Raw genomic sequence first — 19,288 nt, forward strand, 5'->3', positions numbered from 1 at the left:
TCTTGTCTCCATCAACACACTGCGTAGTATTAACACTTTTTAGACACTGAAACTCTGTCTGAAGACAAACTCCTGCCAATAACTGGTTCACTAAATACAGTAATAACTGGGTAGCTTCATGTGGGTACATAGCGCGATCTCTTTGATTTTAACTTGACCCACACTCTCCGACCTGTCTACTTCCATGTTGGCATCAATTATGAAATTTCAGAAATTGACAAGCCATGATTTCTGTGTTTTATTGACGCTAATCATATTTTAGAAATTTGGATCACCAAGTCTGCAATCAAATAAAATATCAAGTTGGTCCCTGTAAAGTAAAAAATAATATATTGATTGCCATATTTGTTTTCAGTTCCGTTTTCACTTGCAATGAAAAGTACATATATTAAATCAAACCATGAGAAAATCTATTTGCAAACTTTCTCTTACGTAGATGAAAAGCTAACGTTGCATCTTTCTTCCAAGATTTACAAAAAACAGCATGCATATCTGTCATAGAAAAATACGTGCTCGATTACAAAAGTCTAGCACCACGAACACTGCCCTCTATCAGCTGACATTGGCTACGAACGTTACCCAGTGGCATTATTGTCTACGCTAACAGTGGATAAATTGCTCTTTCTAGGAAAATGTTGTTGACAAATAACACATGAAAAAATTCTGATGGCAAGTTGGGAATATCACCAATATACTGGCTCAGATTGCCTCCTTTGAGTCTGTCTATACTCTCAGAGTGAGATTACCGCATATTGTGTTGCAGACTTTTTCACTACACTGGAAGCACATACAGAAAATCGAATGAACCTTAATTGTTCGGACTTCCTCCATTCTCTCATACATGACTGACCTGTCCATCAGTAAACCTGTTTTTTTATGAGTTAATAGACAAATACAAATAAGATTGGACTAAAATACAGAATTAGATATTAAATTTACTTTCACAAGTTACTCTATGGTTCTTATTTTTTGTTGAAACAATATTAAGTGGATACTGATGGGTTGTTTTTACAAAAGGAAAATAAAAACATCAAACTTGAAAGGCAAACTGGACGTGTACATTTTTGCATGACGGAAATGTAAAGATATTGTGAGAACAAAAAACTATGTAACACTTTAAAAAGACAGCAAAGATAATAACATGTAGCTTTAGTAAAAAGAGTGTGTTACTAGTATGCATTGGTGGTCACAAGGACCCTTTCATCCCCTGTGTTATGAGTTGAGGCCCATTTACTCCATTGAAAGCAGTTGGGTCATACCAAATAGCTGTAATGAAAGGGGTGAGAGAGTGAACTCATTCATCCTCATTTGCTTGTGTAGTGATCCCATGTCGTCATCAAAAGCAACAGGACCGGGCTGCACCACAGTGGAGATAGGGTCCACCGACTTAGTTGAGGCTATACAAAGAGACTGGTTGAAGGCGAAGGCAGGCAAAAGGTTCCTGCTTTAGAAGATTTGCACAGAGCAGTAGGGTTGACCAGCTAGTACAGAAGTCCATGGTTATGCTTGGTAAATGTTAAATATGATGATTGCTATGTCTACATGTCTGCAATTTAGGAATTTTTCACTTAGCCATGTGTACCTATAGATTATGGAGGAAAGTTCCCATATTCTCTGTGATAATTTGATGTTCATTTTGAGCAATAACTGTTCACATGTCATCATTCTCTGTACAAAATTTCCTGTTCTACTGCGTATTCCACAAAACTCTTCCATTTTCCATATCATCTCTTCTCCATGATTTAAAAGCTCCTTCTCTTGTTCAATGGATCTTTTTTTAAAAGTCTATTTCATTTTTTGGGTTTGTTTTAGGTTAATCTATACATGTAGTGGTTACGTATTGCTAAACTAAAGCCTACACAGTAGCGGCACTGATGTTGTCTAATTTTTTCTTGAGTTCTTTGAAAGACGGCCTCCTTGCCGGGTCTAAATCCCAACAATGTAACATAATTCTGTAGACTGGGTCGGGACATCCTTCCGGTGCTTCCATCCGGTATCCTCTTTCAACATGGGCAACTACATCAGCGAGTGGCTGCAGCAACGGGAAAATAATGAAAATTCCATGTCAGAATTGCAGGCATGTCGAACCCTTTTGGTTCAGTTATGGTTTTTTTTTTCTGGAGAATGTAAACAACATAGCTAAACAAACGAGACTAACTCACCAGAATACCTCTCTTTGGTATATAAACATAAAACCATCAAGTTGTACAGAAATTTGCTCAAATCACAACTTCTCTTCCAAGAATATTTGATGTTTTTCATTTGGATATAGGAAACATTATTACTATACATGTATGTCATATACTTGTATGGTAAATATTTTTAGTCTAAATTGGCAGATGATGAGCCACTATCTTAGACTTCACTTGATTCTAACCAGCATCTGCTTGGCTAACGTTTATATGTCACCTTCAAAATGTTCTGTATGCTATTCCAATATCACCAATGAAAAATGGCTGGCTTGATCTTGTGTTCATGAAAGTGACACAGGCTACAGAACAGAAGCTGTATGAAAGCTTTGCTTACCACTCTTGGATATGGAACTCTACCAAATGAGTAAGTCTCCCATAGGAGGATGCCGTAACTCCACACGTCGGATTTGGTTGAAAATTTCTGTATGGGAAGAATGAATAATATCTATAGAGGCAGATCCAACATTGCATTCAGGACTTGGTAGTAGGCAGAGCTTTACAGCCGAGGCAGAAACATTTGTGGGAAACGTGATCTCGGAGGCAGCATAAACTTAGAAACAGTCTTAGAAAGTTTGGTCATGTTGCAACAGGGCCAACATTTGGCGCTGGGATACAGACACCAACAAATACAAAACATACGTGCAGCCTCAATAGCATTCAAATCAGGATACGTCACCTTTGGATTGATAAAGGTACATTATAGGACTAGAGGACACATAAAGTGTGTGTTACAATTCAATATCTACATATTAAGTGTAATTCTGGAAAATGAAAGTCCCTTCAAATTGATATAGTTCCCGCACATGGAGAATTGACCCTTGTATTCCTCAGGTATGTATAAACTTTGCTTGGTGAACTGTTGTTGTTGCATACTTACACCATGTCTGAGTGCTTCAGGAGCCGTCCATTTGATTGGCACTTTTCCTCCATCCACAATGTATGATTCTTCCCTTGCTAGTCCAAAGTCAGACACTTTGGCGACATCGTCGTCTGCAACAAGTACATTTCTCGCTGCCAAGTCTCTGTGGACAAGGTTCTTGCTTTCTAGGTATGCCATTCCACTACACACATTACTGAAATAATTAAAACACAATACCATATACTGATAAAAGGATGTGAAAGTGCAGCCCGTCCATGTGTGATTAATTAACCCTTTCACCACAATGGTTTGGTCCAAATCCATTGTTCTCAATGGTGAAAGTGGACCTGTTTACAGGGAATAGGGGTTTGGCAAAAGTGACATCTACACTACCTTTTGTGCTTGGTTCAACCTGTGTGAAAAATGGAAACTCCATGCTGGAGTCTGACTCCATGTGACGTCAAAAGGTATTCAGAGACTTAACAAAGAAAGCAGTTTACAGAACACTGTCCTTCAGAGAGTTTATGATTAGCAATCTCTAAAGTGTCACAGTAAAATCAAAAACATCTCTGACATCGGAATATAAGGAGTTTGCAAAAGCATCAGAAATACTTGCAATATATGCTTTCATGACAGGATCACAATGGTGGAGTCCCAGTCCACGATTTTAGAAGACTCTTAAACACAGATTTCCTTAAACCTTTTCATTCCATAGCAACTCCCAAGAAAATAAAACCAATTTAAGGCAAGGATGGCACAAGTTTAGAAAGCAGTCGTCACATGAAGAACTAACTTTAAGTGAAAGATACATGAATTTACCATATTGTCTAAACATTTTGTAAAAATATATAAAATGAAACGCACAGCTAAATCAATGTTCGCACAGATACACTTAAGGTAGACGGTGCCTCGGGGACTGACATTAGGACTTTCAAATTTTACCAATTCTCTTCTGATCTACCACTTGTGGGGGGGGGGGGGCTCATTTTAAAGCTCTTGGTGTAAGAAAAGTTTTCATCGTCCTTGATTTTCAAAAATTGAAAATTTTATTTTCTCCTAAGAGTTAACACAGGAACGGTGGCGATTTTGAATTTCAAATATCTGTAAATCTTGAGTAATTTGTTTCCCTAGTATCAAAATTTGCACGGTGACCCCTCGATTGTTATTCTTGATTTTGGAAGAGAATGGTGGAAAGATTCCGTGAGCAAAGTTTGTGCAAAAGTTTAAGTCTTTCACTTTTGAGGGAGGCGCATATTACCGTAAGCCGCTACGCTGCTGCCAGACATACATGCAATTATGTGTAAATAGATCTCTTTAACATCATTGACTCACACATAAATCACATTACTGGAGAAACGTCGCCATAGTTACCAATCATTTTCCTACGTTCCCCTGCATCAGCACAAACACTCGTAATGGTGCATTTCATAAAACATCTACACTAATTGGAGAAATTTACCTTGCAAAGTGTAACTGATTTTTTTTGGTGATGACAGCTCTACCCCTGGACCGCAAATAGTCAACAAGACAACCCTGGAAAAGAAATACATAGGTTTGAATTTGGTGAATATTTCAAATGAAGTTACTATTTGGTCAGTATAAAGAGCTGTATCTTAAATTCTTTTTGATCGTTTTTTTTCAAATGAAATTCTTAAAGTTTGATGTGTAATCGCAATATCGATGCATTGCGTTACCGTATTATGTGGAATCAACTGTGCACACGCGTTCTGAAACATTCTCTTTAGAGTTTGTGTTGAGACTGGGCTCCTGAACCCTCGTTCCAACTTTGGTCCGAAATAACGGCATTGTCCACTTGTATTTAACTGTAGCATAGTATAATGAGGTTATAAACGGAGCGATCGGGTATTTGGTTGCAGACAGACCTCCGGGCAGAAAATTAGCATATTTGGGTGAAATAATCACCTCTGCAACCAAATACCCTCGCTTATAACCTCTAATGAGTGAAGTCACTGAATGGCAATTTTGACTTCAATTACATTTTCTGTATTTCACTGTCAATATTGCCTGACCTTGACATGTCAATGCTGCATCAGGTTTCTCTGATTCTTCACAAAGAAACTGCCAATTCATGATCATCTATCCCCTTACTTCAGCTTGTGCAACAAAATTAATCTAGTCACTGTGTATGAATAGATATCTTCCTCCCCTTTTATTTTCATATTATTGAATTAATGTTCTTATTAACATCACACGCAGAACATATAGGAACAAAAGTTGCAATTCCTCGTGTTTTGATATATCAGGAAATACAGTGCTGTAAAAATGAAAATGAAAGCAAACACTTTTGATCACGTGTGGTATCTCGGTCAAAGAAAACCTTGCTGTGTTACTGCAATGGATGTTCACAGTTTGTGAGAATACCTGGAGCGTACCTATCAAACTGCATTCCAGGTAAATATGAAATGACGTGATCAAATTCTAAATCCTCTCTGTCTTTGGCAGGAATGAATGTATGTGCCGAGATTTCTCATTTTAGCATAGTTCAAGATTCTTAACAGTGTTACTGCCACTTGAAATAATATAAATTTGACATAAGTAACACCTAAAGAGAATACGTTCTCTTTTTAAGTAGGTAAATCTTGATCAAAGGCCAGTATTCAAAGAATTACTACCACCAAGGATTTGAGTTTCTGTCTCTAAAATCCTGATTGTCATACACTTCAACTATAACATCACGTCTAGGTTTTGAGATCAAAAGCAAAAACTTCATGGCAGCAAATCATAAATTTTGATGTGTGCCTAGATAATGACAGGTATCCGTCTTACCTTTCCTAAATATTCCAGAACAATAAGGACTGGATCACCCAGAGCCACTCCTAATAACTGTACTAAATTTGGATGCCGTAGTGACCTGGAAAACACAAATGAACACTTTTTCTTAATCTCAATGTAAGATGAGAATATTATAACTGATGAGAATGTGTAGATGATAGTTTATGGTCAACTACCTGGTAGCCATGTTGGTTTGATATGATTGCATCGATGCACATAGTACATTGTATATATGCCATACTATATTAGGTATACTGTTTTAGTAGCTTGTATAACTGTCCTAACTACTGGTAAAAGAACGAAGTGCCAACATGACATCTGTACCTTTCTGAATCAAGTTTTTAGTGATTTCACAAAACTTAAATTCAATTTTACTGTAGGACGCACCTTGGGAACAGATATTCAGACTCAAATTTATGCAATACTTATCTGATCTATTACTTCAGGGGGTTCATTTTGAAGCTCTTGGAGTATGTCAAGTTTTCACGGACAAAGTCTTATTTTTTTTGGAAAATAGAAAAGTTCATTTTTCCTCCCAAGAGTTAACACAGGGATAGTGGCCATTCTGAATCTTAAATATTGGTGAATTTACGGAAATTTGTTTCAATAATGCCGAAATTTGCACCACGATCTCTGTGATTTTCATTCTTTATTTTTTGAAAAAGAATGGTTGAAAGTTTTCTTGAGGAAAATTTGCGCAAAAGTTAAAGGCATTCAATTTTGTGGCGTGTATTATCTTATGTAGTACTTCTCTGTATTTTTTTCAAAAAATAAACTCAGGAGATCTAAAAACATGTCAAACTGAGTGATCATTGGCAACACTGAGGAATGCCCTGTACAGAGTGAAAACACTTACGTCATGACTGATGCCTCTGCTAAGAATTTTTGTGCTGTACTTGTGTTATCTTTGAGTGACTTGATAGCAACTTTTTGGCCCCGATATTCGCCTTCAAGCACATCTGACGGGAAAATACAACAATCACCTCAATTAATTACACAGAGAACCTTCAGGATATCCTTGTATTATCGTGAGGACAGCACTACAATTATTCATTTACCGCAAGGGTAAATCCATGCCTACATGATCAGTTCATCATAAGGATAATATATGATCTGTATCCTTCCCATACTTTAAGATTGTCTCGTGCATACTTTGAGATGAGCAAGTTTACTGTATATATGTCACAGATCCATGTTACAATATCATTCAATGGGGTACACTGTACACACACAAATATCAAAAGTTCCCTCCAGTTTTGGACTTACCTCCAAAGTTTCCTTTTCCTATGGCCTTTCCCATTCTAAGTTCTCTTCTTTGGATGGCCCAGCCGGCTAAAATAAGTGAAAAAAATAAAACTGAGTACCACATTGCTCCAAAAAGCTATGATTTGCTTATTTCTCTTGAATTACCTTATTACTTTAAATAGTTGTGCTTCAATACTATATGAAACTGTAATAATTCAGTTTCAAAACTGAATACTGCTTGTTCATTTCTACAATCAAACACTTTCACCATCAACTTTTGGTGAAAATGTGTTCTCTGTGGCATAGTGTCAGGTACTAGTAACATCTACACAGGAAAAATTAAAGGGAATTTCTTTAAACAACCCACTTGTAAACTTTGAATGACTTACAAGATCACCTAAAATACTTCGTCAGCCACACTTCAATACTTCTATCAAATTTCTGCTTCATGCACACATATTTTACAGTTTGACCATGAGTTTTTGACGGGGAACGACCTGTATCTCCAACATGGCTGCATGGATGAAAATTGTTTACCAATGTATTTTTATGCAGTGCAGACTTGTCTGGTGTCAAAGTCATTGAAAATAATTTGTAACACACACAGAAAATATTAATCATAGACCATATGGAATGAATTAAGCACAATTTGGTTATAAACTCAAGTAGTAGCTTGTTGACTTGTTCCGTCAACTTTTTGGAAACTTCAGTGTGGGAACTTACCATCTTCAAAGGCTCTAGCATCTACACAAAATTCTAGCCCTCCTTGCTTTGGTAATGGTTTCTCAAGCCTGGTTACTAAACCATCAGCGTCATTTTCGTAATGCTAAATGACGGACAGCAGACAGAATATGATGGGTATTAAAACTTGACATTAAAGTGTGACAGCAATTGGAAAAGAAAAGGGAGACAGAAGATAGCTTTTGAAGATTTCTGCAGAGAATATAATTTTTTACAATGGAACATGGTTTGAAGGTCCAAGGTGATTAAGACGGCATCAAATACCAATTTTGTTCAGATCACACCATACTTGATATCAATGAACACCATACTATTGTGAACAAGTCATCGTTGATGACCCAGTCCCCGCTTGCTAATGGGTACTTTGATTACAGGTTCTGTGATAAAAATACTTTGATACAGATGGCACTCAATGGCCAAGAATGAGTTCCATGGTGATGAAAAACATAAAACCAATGTAGGCCACTATCCTAAAGGTCATTAAATGAGTCAACTGGGAATTAGTTGACAGGATGTTGCAAAACATTTTTTCATTCTATCCTAACACTAATAGATAACCGGTACCATATTTCATAAAGTTTAATGTAGTATTTACAACACTATGAGATCAACATCTGTATCAAGTTTCATCAAATTTGACGTTGTATTTGTGGATATATCACTCTAATTAGGAAAGTTCATTACATATGCAATTACAAATTAATTAAAATGACACTGATAAATGTCTTTTTCACTGTTAAAGCAATGTGAGCTTAACATCTGTACAAAGTTTCATGAAATTTGATGCAGTATTTCTGACATATCAACCTAATTATGAAACTTCAAAAATTGACAAGATACTGCTACATGACGTGAAACAACTGACAAGCATGTATGAAATAGGTCAATGTCCTTGTACCAACTTTGAATTATACTGGTGGAAATACCGGTATGTCTGAGTTATGGCTCAGTACATGAGAAAATCGTAACAAATTTGCCGCCACGCAGCGATATTTGATCTTACTGTTTTAAAAATCACACGTATATGTATTACATAAGTCAATGTCCAGGTACAAACTTTGAATAAAATCAGTTGAGACTTGCCAGAGTTATGGCTCTCGACATGAAAAAAACCATAACAAAATTGCTACCATGTGGCCATATCAGACCATATCGAGAAACAAATCAATGTACTTATGTATACTATAAGTAAATGTCCTTGTGCCAACTTTGAATAAATTTGCTTGATACATGTCTGAGTTATTGTTCAGGACATGGAAAGTCGTAAAAAAAATGCCCACAAGGCGGCCATATTGGATCGTATCACAAAACAATTCAATGTGCATAAGTATAACATAGGTCAATGTCCTTGTACCAACTTTGAATAAAATCGGTTGAGATATGCCTGAGTTATGGCTCTGTACATGAAAAAAATCGTAACAAAATGGCCGCCTGGCGGCCATATTGGATCATATCACAAAACAAATCCACATGCATATATATGACATTGGTCAATGTCCTTGTACCAACTTTGAATAAAATCTGTTGAAACATGTCTGAGTTATGGCGCTGTACATGAAAAAATCGTAATAAAATGGCCGCCTGGTGGCCATATTGGATCGTATCACAAAACAAATCAACACGCATATATATGACATAGGTCAATGTCCTTGTACCAAGTTTGAATAAAATCGGTTGAGATATGCCTGACTTATGGCACTGTACATGAAAAAATCGAAACAAAATGGCCGCCTGGCGGCCATTTGGATCGTATCACAAAACAAATCAATGTGCATATGTATGACATTGGTCATTGTCCTTGTACCAACTTTGAATAAAATCGGTTGAAACATGCCTGAGTTATGGCTCTGTACATGAAAAAATCATAATAAAATGGCCGCCTGGCGGCCATATTGGATCATATCACAAAACAAATGACATGCATATCTATGACATTGGTCAATGTCCTTGTACCAACTTTGAATAAAATCGGTTGAAACATGTTTGAGTTATGTCTCCGTACATGAAAAAATTGTAATAAAATGGCCGCCTGGCGGCCACATTGGATCGTATCGCAAAATAAATCGATGTGCATCTGTAGGTCATAGTGCTATGCCTTTGTGCCAAGTTTGAACAAAATTGGTTTGGCAGTGTCTGAGAAACTGTTGATGACGGACGGACGGACGGACGGACGGACGGACGGACGGACACACGGACGGGACCCAATCTATAAGTCCCCGCCGGACTTCGTCCGCGGGGACTAATAATCTTCTAAAACACCTCTGTACATTGTAGTTCATGAGGAAAACGTTGACAAACATTATCTTGATATTACCCTATTACATCTGAAGTTAGATTTATCCTGAAGTTAAGATTTATTTCAAACAAGTCCTTTAAACATCAAATGGCACGACGCAAGGCTGAAAAAGTATACTTAATCCAATAGTTGTGGAGATTCATGCCAAGTTCATCACCATGAGAAAAACGAATTATTTGCATATGAATGGCATAATTTTTGACTGACTTTGCTTCATGCATTGTGTATCCTTCAATAGCCAAAGGGTCAAGTGCAAGTCACAAAATTAGAAAGATGATATGCGGCATTTTTATACACATATGATTGTATTGCTGTCAAGCACATAGTTATTTCCAACATGAAATATTACTACAGTTTCTGAAATGTTTAAGTTATCAAGACAACTTTACCACTGCAGACTACGGACTTACTTCAACAAGTTGTGTCAATGTTTCAAAGAACTCTTCTTCATCTATTGTCATTTTATTTCGCTTATAAATGATTCGGTAATGTTCCACCCTGCCTTGGTAGCAGACACACAACGTGTAGTCTCCTTTGTAGTTTGTGCTTTCTCGGACCAGGAAGAGACCATCTTTCTTGGGACTCAGTAATTTCTCTGCCTGTTCTCTTGTGATGTTGCCATGGAACCAGCTGAGGAAAGGGACAGATGGAATAAGGGTTACCATGGTGATGGCAAGGTCAAGAGAGGTGTGTAGTTCTGTGACCTTTGCTGACAGTATGCCAATTTGTGTAAAGAAAGGTATAAGAAGACAGTATAAAAAGTTTATAAGTTGAAGTACGATGGAAATACCATACTGATACATGTATACTGATCTGACAAGTTGATAAGTGCTAGAGATAAACATTTTCTTTGATATTGAAATCGTGCACAGTACACAAATGCTGTACCTATCAATTACCTCTGTTGCTATAGCTACAAAATTCAAATATTGTGCAAAATACTCCAATCAACATGTGAGTCACCTAGCCTTGTAAGTAAATGTCAACTACATTTCTGGAATCTTTACAGTTGATATAAACATTCACACCAATGGTACTGTACATCAAATACTGCTACCAAAAATACCCTTGTTAAAACCTAAAACAGTGCTCACACTGTACGTGTAGCTGATGAGGAAAAGAGTTGCGCTCATACTGTAGCTGATAAGGAAAAGAACTAGACATCTGCATGATACAGTGAGAATAATATCTGCTGGTAATTTGCCCACATAATATTGTTAACAATTCTACTGAAAACTTCTTCTAAAACCTGGACTGAAAACTTCTTTTTAGTAATATTCAGAAGTCATGAGACTTCCACATAATACTTTATCAATTGTGATTTAAACAAATACTGTACTCAGAAAGGTTGGCTAAGATCGCCTGAAAACACCAAACAGATGGCCAGGACTGTATGGTTCCTGACACTCTCATGTGTTTGAATGTGTTTCACAAGTTGACAAGAGCATTAACTCTTGAGGACATACTAATGTCACACCACAGGTATCCCTTTGCCTGTCTGACCTTATGTCCGGGTTTTCCCGGAGCCCTGAACATCGACTGAACCGCGGAAGGGCTTTAACAAAGTTAATTTAAACAACCCTGCTGGGGAGTAAGACATGCCATGGAGAAACACAACACAAAATTGTAAACCCCCTAGGTGCTAACTGTTGTTCCAAATTTCAACCTATGACCTTACGTGGTATGCCGTACCATGCATAAGACCTGAGAAAATGTACCACGACAAGCCAACAGGTCAGTTCAAATGCATCCCATGCAAAGCTTTGCACTTTTACAAAAATTATGGATTTTTTATGGGAAATTCACTATTCTGCCTTGATCTCCTTGCTGTTACAACAGCAGCAAGCAAAATTGGACATTTTGTTCTAAAGGAATATAAGAGATGCTGTGAAAAAATCAGCTATTTACAGTATCTGAAAATAAATTCACAACTATGATTCATACTTACGGCATTGCACTGATTTTGACATTTTCTCTTTTCAGGACATAATTTTTGGGAATCAAGCCTTCTGATCCATTTCCCTTTCTGGCTTTATACCAATTGGGATCCTGGAATAGAATTATAATACAACTGTGATTTATCTCATTACACCATAACAGTTGTAAAGTTCAAACAACATAATATAAATCATATTTTATGATTCCTGATGTACATATAAAATAAAATTGTTAGATTTTGCTCATTCAATGCTATTAGTAGAACCCACTCTATCATGACACACTTTTTCGTAAGGCCAAATGAAAAAAGACCAGCATTTCGGGTAACCTGAATGACCTTAAAAAACCTGCCAGTCCTAGAAATTTTTTTGCATTCGCAAAAAATTCAAGAACATTCTCTAAATTCTACTGTATTTTCTCAGCCAACAAAATGAAAAAATAAAATAAAATTTTTCTCCGACCTAAAACCCTAATTTTCAGAGGTACATGTACATGTGTGTTACAGAAACACATGCATTTTTTCATTTGGCTGAACCATGTGAACTTTTTAGAAATTTTCTATTTCACCACACTATTCCTGCACAATTATATTTACCCGACACTTGTCGTCAAATGTTTTGAATTGTTTTGCTAAACTTCTCTGTTTGTTCTACATAATCAGCACTTCAACCTTTCTGTGTTACATGTACCTAACTGTTTTCATCTCAACTGTGTTTGAAACCAGTTTTTAACTTCCCATTTTGGACTGTTACCAGTCTAACATGTTCATTCTTTTACCCTACACCTACATGTACATGTAATATTGCACTGCAGTCAAAGCAGTCTCCATCTAGTATATTCAACTCCTACTTTCATTTTTAAAAGATTCATGTACAATAAATAGTTTTCGTGTTCAACCTACTGCTCTAGCAAAACTGTTCAAATAGGCAATAATGAAACTTTAGGTAGGGATTTTTATTGAATATATCTCTGAAAAAAGTGATTATACTACACATACACATACATGTAACTTTTGAAGGAGAAAAAAGGACTACCATCTTTTGTAAACAGTCAATGCCAAGTTGAGAATCAGAGATTGAGGGATGCCACTTTAAACACAACTTAAAGAATGAAATATACCACATATGTTATTAAATTTAATTTGGATATTGCAGCACAAGATTGTGACATAAGCTTTGGGTTTTTCACTTACAAGCTAGGCTTGAGTGTCAGCATCTGTCCTCATTTGCCAATATAGAATGTTGAACTAAATTTCCCAACAAGACAAAACTGTTCCATATTTAATGAATGAATTGTAACTGTTTGAATACAAATGATATGTAAGGACATTTTCCATGATTTATGGGCAAAGAAAGTTCTCACGTAATGGCATTATGGCATAGCTGGAGCCATCTTGAATATAAGCACAAAAATCGATCATTTGTATCTTGTGTTTTGTGAAAACCAGCGATGCAATTTTTCTCCACAGATTTACTCTGAGGAAGGAAGCCAATTGAAATTCAAATTTGGGTATATTGTCAGGAAATTTAATTGACTCACTCACAATGTACCATTTCCACTGTGACCAATTTGATTAAAATTACAATGTAAATTCATTTCTGCTGTCCTAGCCGCAATGTAAGGACAGCATGATACGTGTATAGCGGTCAGTTTCACAAATGAAGAAGGAAAGCATTACATCAAATGCTGATTTCAATCAGGTTGCAGAGGACCCCTACCACTTCTCTTTATTTTATACCAAAATGATCTGACGTCAGCAAATACTGATGACTGCCCCGACAGCACCAACGAAGCATGTTAAACTGAACACAGATAAACGTGGAAGTTAAAATGTAGCACATTTTACTATTACAAGGCAATAAAATATAACTACGTGATGCTGACTGCCAAAGGAGACGCTGAACTGAATTGTTGTGTTACACACTATGGGGTGATGGTTCAAAGTGCGCAGGTACTGCACACGTAGACGGCAATATTTTACATAAATGTCAAGAACCACTCTAGAGAATGGCTCATCTGTTTCCTTCAAATCAGCCTTTTGCAGATACTGTGTAAATCTCCTGGATGAATTATTATCTCCAAGGAATACGATGTACATGTCAGTGTTCTATAAATCTTGAAGTTTTCTATGACTTGATTTATAGGTTGTTTGATGCTGACGCATGCCACTTGAGAGGCAAAATGAACCCATTTTACAGTACATCATTTATTCAACATCACTTGTTCACAATTATATTACAATCACAACTGAGATATATCACTCTCGTACAGAAATGGTTTTATACTTCACTGTATCTGTGACAGTGGTTGATTAAGACCTGGATTAGAAAATCGGGCTACTCATAATATTAATCCTTTTTACACTTTTGTGTATCAACTGTAGCACATTTTACCATAAGTAAAAATGTCTTACACTAGTACATGTACATAACAAATCTCTTACTGCAGTTAGTATATATACATGTATACATGTATATGTAATGTAGATGAACATCATGTACATGGGTGTGTATGGGGCAACAATCTCTTATCGCAGTTAGGGCAAATAAAAAAGATTGTGTGTTTCTGGTATTAAACATGACTCTAAAAATTAGGGTAGGTAGGTCAGCAGAAATAGTTTTTTCATTTTTATTTTTGTTGGCTGAGACCCATAAAATATGGTAATACTTTACTCAGTCTTTTTGAAATGTAAAAGCCTGCAGAAATCTTGAAACTGAGTATATTTTTAACTTCAAACAATCAGCAGTGCACCGCATTTTGCAGAAGCGAAAAATAATGGTTTTGTTGTAGTATTTTTGCAATGCTAAACTTGTGTAAACAAGAATGGTTATGAGATCATACAAAACATTGTGTATTACTATAATTATCGGTTGTTTCTACATGTAAGTTAGTGATTTCATCTCTAAGCTATTCCATTCAAAGTACAGTACCGTGTACATAATCAACGTGTCAATTGAAATTCTCAACCCAGCACAGTGATTTATGATTTGTTGCTCGGGAACACCATGCTAAACATTTTTATGTTATCAAAAATTGCAATATGCACTTCCTGTTCACATTACATTTTATGGTTCTGGTTTGTCAGCTCTGCTGTAACTCAGAACAGCCCCTCTCCATACTGTATGTACATGTACTGTATGTACACACACTTTTAAGAACTGAATTATTGGCATTGACAAATAATGAACTCATACTAGTGGGTCTGCTTACACATGTACTCACATGACCTTTTGTGTATACATGTACGGACAATATAGTACATGTTAGAAGACTGTAGCAGAAGTATGTGCACCGAACAAAAAGTATTATCATAAATTTACAGTCTTAAATCACAGTATACCTACATTTACTCTGCTTAAAAAGCCTCCACTAAAGAATGGAATTCATTTGCTACATCTAAAAATATACCAAATACAATATATGTAAAAGACCGCAAAAGGTCATTGTGCCAGTGGTTTGACCTGGATGGCGGGTTGCAATGCACATGCTGTATGTAATAAGAGATAAGCAAGACACAAACTACTGTTTTACATACCAGCCCATTAAAAAACATCTTCATACAGTATATGCATAAAAGTCAGAAATTTACAACAAACCATGTTTTGACATTAGTTCGGCTAGTTTTGTTTTGGAACAAACATTAGCTACATGGACCATTGTTGGAAACATTAATTCTTGGCAGTGAGCCACTTGTCCCTTCAAGTAGAATGTTGATAAGAACCTACATGTACATGTACACGTCAAATTAACAAAGGAGAAGGACAGAAACAGTTTTTCATGTAAAATGAAAGTGTGACCACGATAATGATCAGAGGTTGTGATTTGTACCCTTTCAGCTTCATGTCTCTTCACTGTCCTTTGGCTATTCTTTGCCAAACCTACTATCTACACTCGTTCGGAATTAGAATTTGGGGATCAATCCATCACATACATACAATCTGAAAAACAAACAGTATTACATATACCTACAATGTAGACGTAAATTATATCTTATCCATGGACGTTGAATACTTATCATATCATACTAACTTGTACTGTATATTGATGGTGAAAATGCAGCGATCTGATTGGTTGAAATGTGAAAATAACAGTGCTATTGATGGCACAGTACAGTTGGATTACATGTGCACTGTCAGTTAGAGAAAACCCCATTTTGAATGTGTTTCAGGTCATACAAATAGATTCAGTGTACTGCTATGATATACATGTACATGTAATAACAATACACCAACTCAACAACAGATATACCACACCATTTTGACCAGTTCACTATACGCTTTTGTATTGCTTGTTCATAAAGAGTACATGTATGTCGTGAACTTGTAAAATCTGTCACTGGGTATGGTTTATTACTTAATTGTAACAATTTACAACATATGTGCATTGATTACATCAAAAGTTTCAGATCGATTTACCAACCAAATATCTTTTGATCTTCTGTCAATGCAAACTCCGCTATCACAAAACTACTTCCTAGTGATGAAAGAATGACCTAGAATGGCTGTGTATGGCACATCATAACATCACTGCAATTTTTCACTTCACAATATACCAGCAGAGATCAACTAGCCAACACTTCCTAAAATTTTTCGATCTACCAGTTTCATATACTTTAAATTTTCAAAGTAAAAAGTATGTATGTACATGTGAAACCATTGTCTAATACCTGTACATACAACCACAGCCACACCTTGAAAACTCAGGGCCACATCCTCTGTATGATTTAATTCTCACTACTGCAAATAGCTTTTGTCTCATGCTACGGGACAAACTACATATTGAAATGCATTGTGGGTAAAAAGTCTCTAGCAAGAGTTTGAGATTGTGATCTAATAAATGCTTTCAATGCAATACATGATGTTCCGCTGATTGCGAGATCTCGCGAGACTTTAATACACTGTACATGCCCGTAGAAACAGGTTTCCAGCTTAGTAATACAAGTCAAACTTTGTATGGAACTAGAAAAAGTGCAGAACTGAGCAAAGATTGCAATTTCATATATTTTATGCAGTGTTTAACGTAATAAGCGACTTGTCCTGTTTTACACAGTTTGTCCTGTGTTGCGAGAACACGTCCACTGCGAACCACATATTCTCGCGATATCTCGTAATGTCTCGCGCGGTTCGGAACATGGTCTATTTTATTCACTTTCACTGCAAAGAGTTCTGTTTGTTCATAAAAATGGCAAAACTCAAGGATTTTTCAACACTTTAGGCGTTTCTGGTATGAAATTCCTATACAACCTAAAACCTGACTTTACTTCTGCAATAATATGTGCTTTACCTGAAGTTTGAGACTTTCATGGCAACCTTAGGTGGGACAATCATATTTACTTCAGTGCTGAGTCTGAGGGTGCCTTTCAAGGTGATTATGGGGAGAACCATTTGATTTAAGAGTGGCTGTGGTGGGGTGGGGTTGGTTGGGTGGAGGAAATTGGTATAATAGCAGACGTAACTACCGTAAGTGTGACCTGCCACAAGAGACTGTTATAACTGTCAATCAAGAAATTACTGTTGCCAGTAGGAAACGGATGTGTGGTAATTAGCAGCATTATGACAAAGGTACTCAAGCAAAGACTGCCAAGTTTGCAGTCTATAATGGTATGATGAACACTGTAAGAGAATTCTAAAGAGAACTTGACATGACGATCAGAGAAAGTACTGTTCATGGTATGAAAAAGGCGTATGTAGAAGCTGTAAAATGCCGTAAAGAAGACATCAATAAGCTATCATCATCATGTGGTCATCCTGTCATGCTAGGGTCTGAGCTTCATTTGAAAGTTCAGTCATTTGTTCGACAGATACAAATCAAGGGTGGTGTGGTGAATTCATCCATCGTCATCGCCATTGCACAAGGCTTAATCTGCAAAGCAATCACAGTCGCGCTACTGGCTGTGTTTGGTGGGCACACTAATTTGACTGTAGACTGGGCAAGCAACTGCAATATTGGATGTTTATGAGGCACATTGCAACGAAGAATTCATCAACGAACTGTACAGCAATAACACTTCTGTCATCTACTCACCAGCATTGTGTATAGATCTTCTCCAGCCCATGGCTCTTGTTGCTCACAAAGTCGTGGTTTGTGAGTAGTTTTGTTTGTGATTAGCAAAAACAACAAAACTGCAACCCACACCCCAGTTTCATGTGTGTTTTCCTGTTACCCTTTATTGATGTGTATGCATAATTGATGACTGTTGTGACCTCACTCCTAGGTCAAGTAATGTAACGTTACAAATGGCCATATTTTGATTCCATGCACTCACCTCGGCACAAAAAAAGCAAAAATTTAACCCTGTGAAAAAGTTTCCTCTATACAGTAGCTGAATTCTTTTTGTATATGCTCATACATAAATACATACATGGACATGCAATCACGCACACCATGAACAGATAAGATATGCTTATCTGTGAACAGAGGAACATGTACCAGCAAGATAAGCACAATACCAGTTATACATTTGAAGTCAATGAATTTGCATAACTTCAGGTACAGTAAACATTCCAACATTGTTCTTCAAGGAAACAAACTTCTGGCTGTGTTGGCAAGAAATCATTATGACTATCACATGATCTGACCTTTACTAAATCAAAGTAGGGGAGATCTTTCAGTACATGTAACTCATTCCTAGCTGTTTTGTGCATCCCCAGCACTCCCTCCACAGATTAACACAAGCAATATTAATTCAGTACAACTTCCCATAGACATCACGTTTATTGCATCACAATGGCAACTGCTACTCTACTAGCAGTGCCCAAAAAAATACAATCTTGCAAATTTTAACTCAAAACAAACAAATCAAACTACAGTAAGGTCATCCCCAAGATCATCTCTATCAGAGCAAGTTTGAAGTAACTACACATAAGAAATCTAGGATTCTGTACAGTTCAAATTTATCAGAAGAGTAGTTTCTGAGATACAAACTTTTGAACAAAATGAACAAAACATGCCTTTTAATAATAAAAATATAAATTTGCATATTTCATCACAATTCAAACAAACCTCAATAAGGTTATCACTGGGAACCCATATGACAGATATTCAAGTTGTCTGACAAGCACTTTTGAAGAAGATGATTGTTTAAGGGATACAGCCTTTGGAACTGCGCTCAAAGATCGTATGGGTCCCATACGACCAATGTAAACACTTTATCCAAGGTACATGTAGGATGGTGATTGATGAAAGTTAAAATATGTCTGTCATATTCTACATCAAACAGACTGT

General features: G+C 36.6%; 1 protein-coding gene across 3 annotated transcripts in view; it reads right to left on the minus strand.

Annotated features, from left to right (window-relative positions):
- Nucleotides 1-225: 225 nt before the first annotated feature.
- Nucleotides 226-19,288, minus strand: part of LOC139121644 (tyrosine-protein kinase CSK-like) — a 33,645-nt gene continuing 14,582 nt past the window's right edge. For all 3 annotated transcript variants that reach the window (XM_070686717.1, XM_070686718.1, XM_070686719.1), the window contains exons 4-13: nucleotides 12,075-12,175; nucleotides 10,537-10,756; nucleotides 7,813-7,915; nucleotides 7,111-7,176; nucleotides 6,701-6,803; nucleotides 5,839-5,923; nucleotides 4,511-4,584; nucleotides 3,070-3,265; nucleotides 2,527-2,613; nucleotides 226-2,032 (exon numbers count right to left, since the gene is read on the minus strand). In XM_070686717.1, coding sequence (XP_070542818.1) covers nucleotides 1,856-2,032; nucleotides 2,527-2,613; nucleotides 3,070-3,265; nucleotides 4,511-4,584; nucleotides 5,839-5,923; nucleotides 6,701-6,803; nucleotides 7,111-7,176; nucleotides 7,813-7,915; nucleotides 10,537-10,756; nucleotides 12,075-12,175 — 1,212 coding nt within the window. In that variant the 3' untranslated portion in view covers nucleotides 226-1,855. The remainder of the gene's footprint in view (nucleotides 2,033-2,526; nucleotides 2,614-3,069; nucleotides 3,266-4,510; nucleotides 4,585-5,838; nucleotides 5,924-6,700; nucleotides 6,804-7,110; nucleotides 7,177-7,812; nucleotides 7,916-10,536; nucleotides 10,757-12,074; nucleotides 12,176-19,288) is intronic.

Source organism: Ptychodera flava, chromosome 21 (assembly GCF_041260155.1).
Source record: "Ptychodera flava strain L36383 chromosome 21, AS_Pfla_20210202, whole genome shotgun sequence".
Lineage (NCBI taxonomy): Eukaryota > Metazoa > Hemichordata > Enteropneusta > Ptychoderidae > Ptychodera > Ptychodera flava.